At 35.5% G+C, this 11,617-nt stretch overlaps 1 protein-coding gene across 6 annotated transcripts in view; it reads right to left on the reverse strand.

Moving 5' to 3' along the window:
* RNF17 (ring finger protein 17) overlaps positions 1 to 11,404 on the reverse strand; it is a 140,709-nt gene extending 129,305 nt beyond the window's left edge. For all 6 annotated transcript variants that reach the window (XM_073894821.1, XM_025875238.2, XM_073894818.1 and 3 more), the window contains exons 1-4: positions 11,266 to 11,404; positions 9,042 to 9,136; positions 3,998 to 4,089; positions 268 to 379 (exon numbers count right to left, since the gene is read on the reverse strand). In XM_073894821.1, coding sequence (XP_073750922.1) covers positions 268 to 379; positions 3,998 to 4,089; positions 9,042 to 9,136; positions 11,266 to 11,395 — 429 coding nt within the window. In that variant the 5' untranslated portion in view covers positions 11,396 to 11,404. The remainder of the gene's footprint in view (positions 1 to 267; positions 380 to 3,997; positions 4,090 to 9,041; positions 9,137 to 11,265) is intronic.
* Between the last annotated feature and the right edge of the window lie 213 nt (positions 11,405 to 11,617).

The raw sequence follows: 11,617 nt of genomic DNA on the forward strand, positions 1-11,617 counted from the left end.
ATATATATAAATAAATAAAAAGAACACCAATAGAGTTGGTCAAAGGGAGACTGGGTTGCCTTAGGAAAAATGAGAATCGTTCAAGTATATTTAGAAAAAAATAAGAGATTCAGGTAAAGAATGTAGGTTTACCTCTTACCTTTATGCTTCTAAAAAAAAAAAAAAAAAACCTATAATTATAGCAACCTTGAGAGGAGAGTTAAGCTACCAGACACAAAGTAAAAATGTTTGGCTTCTTCTTACTTCACGAGTAACATTTTTTCATACCGCCATTAGAGCTGAGGAGTTCAAAATAGTCCTGTGTGTGGATGTTGAATGTTCTAAACCAATAGTTAGCTGGTCAGAAGTCTTTTTAAATTCCTGAGAACAATTCTTTATCCTGAAAAATGTCAAATACATTACTTTAAGTACCATATTAACAATTTTAACTTTCTATTCTGATTTTCACTCTATCAAAAATAATTTATATGACAACTTATAATAACAATTATAGTGGGTTCTCAGTCATCTATGATAAGCAAAGAGAAGGAAACCATGGCTAAATATGCTTCCATATAAAAATTTTACCAAGAATTCAACTTCTTAGCAAATCCCTAAAAATAAAAAAAATTATCTCACAGTATAAATTGTGTTTTAATCTTCTAATTACCTCTCCTTACCTGATACTTTTTGATAGACATGTTGACAGTCACTGAACTGTCTTTAAGCTCAATTACTTATACACATATGCCCGCTATTAAAAAAATGTGCTTATAGGCCTAGATAATTTACGAAAAGGTAATGAATTTACTAGGTAAGTTAATATGCAAAGAGAAAACTAGTTTCATTTCTTATCTACACATGCTAGAGTTTTTGCCTATTTTTTAAATTTTTTATTTTTTAAATATTTTATTTATTTATTTGAGAGAGAGACAGCAAAAGAGGGAAAACAAGCAGGGGGAGTGGGAGAGGGAGGGGCAGGCTTCCCACTGAGCAGGAAGCCCGATGCTGGGCTCCACCCCAGGACTCTGGGATCATGCTCTGAGCCGGAGGCAGATGCTTAACGACTGAGCCACCCAGGTGCCTCTATTTTTTTTTTTAATTTTATTTATTTATTTGTCAGAAAGACAGAGAGAAAGAGAGTACAGAAGCAGAGCGAGAAGCAGACTCCCAGCTGAGCAAGGAGCCCATATCATATGGGGCTCCATCCCAGGACCCTGGGATCATGACATGAGCTGAAGGCAGACACTTAACTGACTGAGCCACCAAGGCGTCCCGAGTTTTTGCCATTTTTATCTTTACAGCCCCATACTGGCTAACAGACAGTAAGCTCTTGATAAATGTGTACTGAATAACTTAATCATAAGCCTGTAATAGTTTACAGAAGAAACTATGATGTTTAAATGTTACCCCTACAGAGAAAAAATACTTTAATTTTTAAACATTCAATTACTTTGAAAAGTGAATATTCATGTTCTTGAAAACATGTGAATGCATAAGCCCTTAGGAGTTCATTATTCAATTCCTGTTTCAAAATATTAAAGATAAATCAGGAAGCAATACATTATTTTTAAACAGACTTATCCCTTGACACATAAACAACTATTTTAAACCAAACTATTGAAATTAGGGAATAGGAGTTCCTAACATAAGTATACTTGACATGGAGAATTTAAAAAAACAAAACAAAACAGTAATTTGGAAAAAATTTGGGTATTTAAAATGGATTCATCTACTTCTGAAAGTGAAATTTCACTTCATAACCACACTAGATATAATTATATGTATCTAGACAAGAATATAAACAGATTTAACTTGTGTAAGGTTTAAAAAGTCAGAAAATTTCACTTAGAAGTCCAGATCTCTATCTTCTCTTGGAATAAAAAGGAAGATTGGCAACACTGGGTTGGTCTTAACACACAGCAATAATTGGCTGGAGCTGAACGGAGGCCACCTCCTTTGGAGGGGGTAAACCTTCTTTTGTCTGCCACAATTCATACCACTCATTGTTTAAACTCTACATTACCCAGTAAGTCATCTTCTAGACTACTGTAGGTACTCAAATCTGTTGTGGCTGCTGACTCACATAGAGCCGAAAAGATTCCTAGTGATTTATTCTAATCATTTCATTCAGAACTTATGGAGGAAATGACTGGTAGAATACAAATATAGGCGTTGGCATTCAGTAAGCCTGGGTTCCACTGGTCCTGTCAATAACCAGTTGCCAGATTTTAGCTAAGTGGCTTACTACCTAAAGAGATAACTATAACTATTCTTTTGGTTTCTGTCTAAGCACCCATTTAGGTCTGGAGAGAGAAGGTGCATCAGTAATGTGAAAAGCCATTGAATGCTAGTATAAAATATTTGGATTTTATTTAGGTAGGCAGTGAAGAAGCATGGAGCAGGGAAGAGTAGGGAGGTACTAAGGAGGTAGTCAAAAAAGAATAAAAATTAAATAGGATAGTAGAAATGGAAGATAAATTATGGATATGAAAGATACTGTGGAAATTATAGTCTGCAGGAGGCAAAATGAAGGAGATATGAGGAAATGGGGTGATTTACTGATGCTCGGTGCCATTAACAAAACTGAAAGGTTTCAAATGAGATTGTTCCTTGAAGGTTTCCTGTGTTTCTTTATTTCCTACATAATTTGTTACCATATTAAATATGCTTTAGAAACTTAAAGCTATACAAAAATATAATTGCCTTCTGAGTAGGGTCTCAGTGAATTAATTGGAACTTATAAAGTTGCAAAGTAAAAATTTATGATTTTTTCACTACGATCCATCCCATCCCATAGTCAACCCTAACTGTAAATTTATCTAGGACTGAAACATGATTTCAGAAAAACCCTAGCAAATGTCAAAACATCATGGTATTTCATCTAACAAACATTTATTACATGCTTACTGTGTCCAGCACCAGGAATGTGGAAAGCAGTAAAATGTGGTCCATGCCCTTACAGGGGCTTATAGACTAGCAGAAGGAGACATATAAATAAATAAGTGCAATAAAAAGTAACACAGGTGCTGGTCTCCAGCTGGGATATGTTTTTTAAAAAAATCTCTGCATTACAGATTCAAAAAGAGCTTAATATATACATGTACAAAGTCCTATGGAAGAAAGGAAAAAAATGAGTAAAAGAATCCCAAAATTATTACTTTTCCTTTAATCAATCACCTCTCACACTACCTCTTTCCAAAGTCCTCTACTATATCATGCTCATGATACTCTTAAGAATTAATACCTTTTTAGGGCGCCTGGGTGGCTCAGTTGGTTAAGCGACTGCCTTCGGCTCAGGTCATGATCCTGGAGTCCCAGGATCGCGTCCCACATCGGGCTCCCTGCTCAGCAGGGAGTCTGCTTCTCCCTCTGACCCTCTTCCCTCTCGTGCTCTCTATCTTTCATTCTATCTCTCATTCTCTTTCAAATAAAATAAAATCTTAAAAAAAGATTCGCGATATCTCATTTAAAAAAAAAAAATTAACACCTTTTTAAAGCCACACCTTACTTTCAGCCAGCACCAGTAACTTTTGCTAGAATGACATTCTCAGCTTTAACTTGCATTCTTTTTTTCCCCCTATTTTAAGTAAGGACAAACTGATGCTTCTTTAGGAATTGGATTCTCCATTTCACTAACAGTTAAGACAAATTATAAAAGAGCATTCTATAATGGGAGATATAGGCTTCCAGATGGAATGAATAAGCCACTGGAATAAAAAGTACAACATAGGGAGTGTAATCAATGATATTGTAATAGTGTAGGTGACAGATGGTAGCTACACTTGTGGTGAGCATAGCATAACATATAGAGAAGCTGAATCACTATGTTGTACACCTGAAAATAATTTAATAGTGTGTCAACTATACTTAAAAGAATTTATAAAAAGCACTCTATAAACAATGGGCTTTCTTAGAAACACTGATCTAAGAATGACATTTTATCAATGATGCTAAAATTATCCTTTCAGAAATACACTGAACTTCAAATACTAAAATAAGTACAAATAAGACATACTTTTTAGGCTGCAGTTTTTCCATAAAAGAATCTTCTTTAATATATCCATCTGTTGGGTAGTACCCTTGTCTCATATTTATAGTTGTAGCAATCTTAGGACAAAAGAAGAATAAAAACAAAAACAAAGTCATTCAATAAATTCCATTTATCCAGAAATCAAATAACTAGTGCGCCATTCATAGATAAACTTAATTCTCTTTAAATCAAAGAAAAAATTGTATGTGTATGATGCTTTTACCCTATTTTAATTTTTGAAGAAATCTAATTTGGCAGCTATTAATTAAACAGAACATTAATTAAAACACTTCATTCTACCACTATTCTAAAGGAAATACTTGTAATACTTCAAAAATCTGTAATCTTCAAAACTTTAAAATACTTAGGAATAAACTTGGTAAGAAAAATATAAGTTCTAAGAAAAGAAAACCAAATAATTTATTGGGATCATAAAACAGACTAAATGGAAAATCATGTCAAGCTCCTAGAGACAAAGATTTAATATCCTAAAATATATTTAATATAAAATACAAAAAATTAGTGCAATTCTTCAGTTCATATGGAAAATGTACTATGCAAGAATTATAAAATTTTAACATACCATTCAGTAGAGATTTATCCCACTAGATCATAAAGCTAATGTGATTAAAATCCTAGGGTACTGGGACAATAAATGAGAAGAATACAGCCACATTTGTATGGGAACTTAGTACAGAATACAAGGGGCATTTCAATGAAATAGAAGGATTATTCAGCAAATAGTGTGAGAAAGGCAGCTAATCATTCTGAAGAAAAAAGTTATACACCCCCCTTACAACATATAAAATAGATCATATATATATAACTCTTAAACATGATAGAAGTATGGAAAATACATATATAACTCTGAGATGGGAAGGTCTGCCTAATCAAAGAAAACCTAGAAACCACAAAGGAGGGAGAAAAATGACTAAAACATTTCTGAATGGCTAAATATAATAAACAAAATTAAAAGTGAAAGACTGGGAGAAAATAGTTAAGATATACAGGACAAAGTATGAATATCCCTATCACATTAAGTATTCTTACAAGTTAGGAAAAAGACAATTCAAAAGGAAAATACAAAGGATCTGAAGGGATCTATTAAAGATAGAGAAACTGTTAAGTCAACATATGAAAGTGCTCAATTTCACTAGTAATCAGGGAATTACAGTTTAAAGCAAGGATATACTGGCTTCTTGCTCATCAAATTGCCAAACATTAAAATAAATATGACAAATTCGAACACGGATTTGTTTTGGAGTTAGAAATTAACAGAACTTGCTAACAGAATTTTTTTTGGTAGGAGTGGTTTTGAAATTATATAAAGATATAGTAAAAAAAATTTTGAAAACCACCTAAATGTTTATAATAAAGGGATTAGTTAAGAATTATAGCACTTTGGGGCACCTGGGTGGCTCAGTCGTTAAGCCTCTGCCTTTGGCTCAGGTCATGATCCTGGGGTTTTGGGATTGAGCCCTGCATCAGGCTCCCTGCTCAGTAGGAAGTCTGCTTCTCCCTCTCCTCCTAGCTTGTGTGCTCTCTCGCTCACTCTCTCTCAAATAAATAAAATCTTTTTTATTATTTTTTAAAGATTTTATTTATTTGAGAGAGAGAGAGAATGACAGATAGAAAGCACGAGAGGGAAGAGGGTCAGAGGGAGAAGCAGACTCCCCGCTGAGCAGGGAGCCCGATGTGGGACTCAATCCCGGGACTCCAGGATCATGACCTGAGCTGAAGGCAGTCGCTTAACCAACTGAGCCACCCAGGCGCCCTCAAATAAATAAATCTTAAAAAAAAAAGAATTATAGCATTTATGTGGACCAAATGCTATTTTTTAAGAATTCCCTCCCCCCAAAAACTGGGGGCTAAAACCTTAATTTCTCTATGCCTACTCATTTATCCCCCTTTGGTTTTGCATTTCATAGTAAGAGATTGTTACTATCAACAGATTTGATACAGAACATTTCTTCCAGAAAATTTAAGAAAATATTAAATACAACTGACTTAAAAGATTTCAGTTAAAACCGTATAAAGATTCTTAACATGTAATTTACAAAATAAAAGTTCTCTTTCCAACCCCCACAGCTTGTCATCTAAGTTTTATTTCTGGTGGTTTTTTGGCTTGTTTTCGTTAACTGTAAATGAAAAAATGTGGTCAAATTTAGCCAGTATTTCTTTTATGGTTCCTGATTTCAATATGTTTAACAAGACTTCCCCACCCAAAATTATACAATTATCTATATTTTCTTCTAGTTTACATTTTTAATTTGCATATTATTAACATTTCCAATCCACATGGGATTTTAATATATATTATCTATTGATCAGATAAGTTATCCCTACCTCCTCACACAGTATATTTTTGGACTCAGGTCCAAAAGATCAATACAATATCAGTATTTCTGGAATGATACCTAAGTATGATCCCCTGAACAAAATCTGCCATCTTGCTGTGCAAAATGCAGAATGGTTATTAACAATATCAACCAAAAGCACAGAACAGATGTTATCAAAAACCATATAACTATGAAAGCTAAAGACTGACAGATAAATCCATATTCACCCAAACTCAGAAATAAGAACAAAAGTATATCCATTAATCCTGAATGGAATCATTTTAGGTTTAAATTTGAAATAAACAGCATTATGTAAGTCTTCAAAATTAAAGATAAATTATAAATACAAGCCTAATGTGAATATAGGTATTTAAATCTTACTTTTTTTTTTTTTTAAGATTTTATTTATTCGACAGAGCGAGAGAGCACAAGCAGGGGGAGCAGCAGAGGGAGAGGGAGAGGCAGTCTCCCCGCTGAGTAGGCAGCCCGATGTGATGCCAGGCTCAAACCGAAGACCCTGGGATCATGACCTGAGCAGAAGGCAGAGGCTTAACCGACTGAGCCACCCAGGTGCCCCTAAATCTTACTTTTTAGAAAAGAGCACAAAATATAAAAATAATAAACTCCATTACTGAAATATTCTATAAATTCATTCTTACTAATTTAGACTAGATTCTTCCATTCGCTCTTATTCCAAATAAATATTAGATATCAGCAAAAATCCTAAATTTTGAAAACTAATAAAAGAGTGGTAACAATTTCAGGAAGGTTTCTTCAAGGGACTCGCTTAAGTGATCAGCTGGGGTGCCTGGGTGGCTCAGTTGGTTAACCATCAGGTAGGGCTCCCTGCTCAGTGGGGAGCTTGCTTCTCTCGTGCCTCCTCCCCAGCCACCCCCACTTGGGCTTTCTCTATTTCTCCCTCTCTCTAATAAATAAAATCTTTAAAAAAAATAGTGATCAGCTTTAGTGCATCTGAAGAATCCGTTGTCCCTTGTCAATTCCCTGGGCTAACAGCACAAGGGAAATGAGAGAAAGGAAGGAAGAATAAGACAAATCACAGATCTTCCAAAGTAAGAGTATGACCTAGTCAAAATGATACAAAATAGATTTATCATAACCCTAAAATCAAAACCAATATTTGCAAACATACTATAAACATCTGTATAGATGTTTTCCAAAACAGAAGTATAATGATTTAAGACCATTGAACGTGAAATCATTTGTCAAAAAAGGGAAAAGCTACTGTTCTAATAAATTTGTCTGTTTTTTTGAATATTAGAACAGGATGGGTATAAACAGAGACAGTTCCACCTGCCTGCTTATTCCCCTTTCCTTATTCTTTACCCACCACAAGACTGAATCAGTCAGGGATCTTCCATTACAACCACAGGAACTGGGCTCCCCTTTGCTTTAACTATGTGGTCAAGCTACATCTGAGGAGCCCACGGACGACAAAAAAAAAAAAAACAACCCACCAAAAACCAAAAAAAAACAGGAGAAGGGACTCTTCCACAATAAAGGCCATTATTTGTAAAGTATGTAATTCCAAAACAGACATCTTTTAATATGTAAATGTTTCTGCTATAATTAAAACTTGCACAAATTTATATAAATGTATGTATGTGTATTTTTACCATGTTTAATCTACAAACCAATTAATCCATACCTAAATAATCATGGGCCAATTATAACACTTATTTTAATAGTCTTGAAGTCTGTAGAGAACTTCTATATAATTCAAAATTGACTCTTACAATCTTAAGAAAATCAGGTATTACTTCCATCTCACAAATGAGGTAATTCAGGCTTAGTGTGACAGAACTAGGACTGCATTCCAGGTCGCCTGCCTCCGTATTGTTTGTCTCACTGACACAAAAAACAATAGATAGGGTGGGGGGATGGGTTAGCCTGGTGATGGGTATTGAGGAGGGCACGTTCTGCATGGAGCACTGGGTGTTATGAACAAACAATGAATCATGGAACACTGCATCAAAAACTAATGATGTAATATATGGTGATTAACATAACAATAAAAAAAACAATAGATATATACAAATCCTCAATATCTGGTATCTCAAGTGGAACATTAAGAATTTAGAGATTAAGACAATTTTCTAGGGACATACTACATAAATTGAACTACATTTGTATTTGTAGCAAATGCAAAGATGTTCATTAAATTTTACTTGAAATCCTTGATTTGTTCTCATTACTATGGGTCTATAGTGCAACTGTACTTTTTTAGTGTCTCTGAAGTTAACTTGAGGCCACTGTTTAGCTTCTCTTTTTAAACTATGTCATCTCTACAAATGTAGATTTGATGACACAAAGATTGAGGGCCAAGGAGAGTTCAAAATTTGCTTGCGTGGCATTGGTGTGGTAAAGAAGGGTAGGGATTTGAAAGGAATATACTTCATTAAAAATAAGTAAAGAGGCAATTTCCCACAGAAGTCTCCAAAGAGTCAAAAAAAAAAATAGGTAGGCTGATTAATACAGAACTTCAACTCTGTATTCTTTTTCATCACTCTGAACAATTATAAAATGAATCAGAAAAGCTTTATCTTTTAAGTTTAAGAGTCAGCAGCAAAACTGCAAGTTTTTAGGTTCTAACTAGAAGTATGTTTTCTCTAACATTTTTATCTTTAACATTAGGTCGTAATGTATTAAAGACGAAAGGTGATAAAACTTACCTCACAATCAGGGCATATAATTGTGCTGTATTCTTCAGTTATTAACAAGCACAGTTCACAAAAAGCATGTCCACATTGAAGTTCATGGTGGTGACCTATTAATGAAATTCTGTTGTGAATTAAACTTTTAACAATTTGTTAGCATTGAATGTGAAGCATTAATCAGAGAGAAAAGTTAAAGGGGATGCTCATGTATAGGAAAAGATATCAAGTGTCATGAGAAATGTAGGAATTACTGAACAAAATTCAGGAGAAACTATGTAAGTCAGAAGAAAAAAAAAACAGGTCAAAAACCAGGCAGTACTATGTAATACATTTTGCACTAATTTAGATAGTTTTTGGTACCTATAATACTTTGAACTTGCCATATCTTCTAATCATACAAAATGCTCTGACATACTTTATTTGATCTTTGTAAACATCAGAGCTAAGTAGGCTTGGGAAGGTTATATTCAACTTAGAAATGGTAAACATTTTGGTGATCTGGCTAAGTAAATGGTATAATCCAGACTCCAGCCCAGTTCTGTTTCCAAGTCCAATATTCTTTCTACTTGATCCTATTGCCTCTACTAATTTATATTTCTAATCCTGTGAAGGGAGCAGGGAGGGCAGAAATGAGACATTGGGAAGACCCCTCTCTTACAATGATCTAAGATACTGGCAAGGACAGAAGCCAGATGCTATTACCGTCACACACACATACCCACATAAAGATAATTTTCACAAACCTAGCATTTATGAGGGGGAAATACCATAATCTTGAGTGAAAACCTAATATCAAGATTTTAATGCTCTAACTAGAATTTGACGTTTATCATAATAAACATATTTTAGTTATGTAATTGAAAAAGTTATTTTAAAACACTTTTCAAGAAAAAAGGAAAATTAGATTAAATCAGTCATCTTTTATTGGCAAAAAAAATTAATAAGAATTACAATCTTTTGATTAAAAAAAAAGCTTTAGTTTTCAAGCCAAGTGAAATATCTGAAACTTCCTTAGGACCAAGCTAAAATTTAAAGTTCTATTTAAAATCAGATATCCTACCAAAGAAATAAAATGTTTAACTGTTCTATCTTTATAAAATTTCTGATATTGTTCAAGTCTAATTTGTGGTTCATCATAGCTTACAAAGCACTTTCACAATTTTATATCCATAAACACCATCTACACTATTTCTGAGCATTGTAATACAAACATATGGAAAAACGAGTGATTTTAAAAGGTCGTGTTCTAAACAACTTATTTCTTTCAAACAATAGAAATTTTCTATGTAACAGCAGTGATTAAAAAAAACAGTAGGAGAAACTTGGCTCTCCACCCTAAAACACAACCAACTTTCTCTACAAAGGTCCATGTCTATTAAACGGAGTCCATCTTGAAGGACTGAGAAAATTAACGACTTTCACTTTTAAAGTATAAACATTAAACAGTTATGGGGGTGGTAAGACTTCATTCAGCAGCTGCAGTTTGAAATTCAACAACTCTCAGTCAGAGACACAGCACTCTAAGGCATTTTAAATTAAAGTAACTTGAAAGTGTTTTCACTTGAGTAGAGTCTAAATTAGATCAATAGGAGTGCAGTGGATTTTTCCCCTTGACGTACAAAGAAAAACACAAGATCAACAGGAACAAACTGTTTCCCAAACAATGCCCTAAGGCAAACTGATTAATAATACCTCCCTTCGGATCCCAAACACCTGTTTTTTAATCCAGGAACATTTTTAAGTGGTCTACTTGTTACTCCCACAGCAAACTACATAAGAAAATCAAATATCATTACTTCTGAATCACAAGACCATGGGCTAAATTTTTACATCTACTCTTTCATGAACCTATGAACCTGGGGAAGTTTTCGAAATAGTGCTCAAGAGGGCTCACACACCATCCCCTAAGAGAATCAGTGAAAAAACGGTGAGAAGCAGGAGCAAAGCGGAGAAAGGTTTGGAGAGGTAAGAAACGACCCTCAATCGACCACAGTGGGTGTCTCTGCTGCCCTGAGAGTGGGCTCCTGGCAATCGGGGAGACCCGTGGGGGCAGTTTTCCCCGTCCATCTTGCTGCGACTGAACAGCCCCCGACACTGCCAGCTCCCTTGGCTCTCAGACCTCCGGATGGGCCTCGCTCTCAGGTCTCCACACCCAGCAGCCTGATTAGGATGGAGCCCTTGAAGGGCAGGTGGCCAAGGCAGAGCAGGGCCCTCGGGGGCTCACCCTCAATCTCCTCACCAGAAACTCTGGACACCCTTCTTCCACACTGAGTACACTGAATCTCGGCAGTACCCCAGGGCCGACTCTTCCTCCCCATCTGTTGAAAGGAAGACAGGGTGAACCGAGCTGTGGAAGCTTCCGCCGCCATCTCTGCCCGCTTTTGGCTCCGAAGACCGGTACCACGTGCCATTCCCGGCGTCCTTCGCGGTAGCTACCAATCATCAGAGGCAGGCGTCTCCAGACAGCCAATCAAAGAGATTAAAGCCCGCCTCCTCAGCTTGCGCTTTCCAGGTGCTGCGTGGCTGTTTGCGGTTGCTCTGGGCGGGTCCATTCCGAGAAAGGACGGGGTGGGGAACTTTTAATTTTCAAA

Source organism: Callorhinus ursinus, unplaced genomic scaffold (assembly GCF_003265705.2).
Source record: "Callorhinus ursinus isolate GAN/ISIS: 27379988/994484 unplaced genomic scaffold, GSC_fseal_2.0 scaffold7, whole genome shotgun sequence".
Classification (NCBI taxonomy): domain Eukaryota; kingdom Metazoa; phylum Chordata; class Mammalia; order Carnivora; family Otariidae; genus Callorhinus; species Callorhinus ursinus.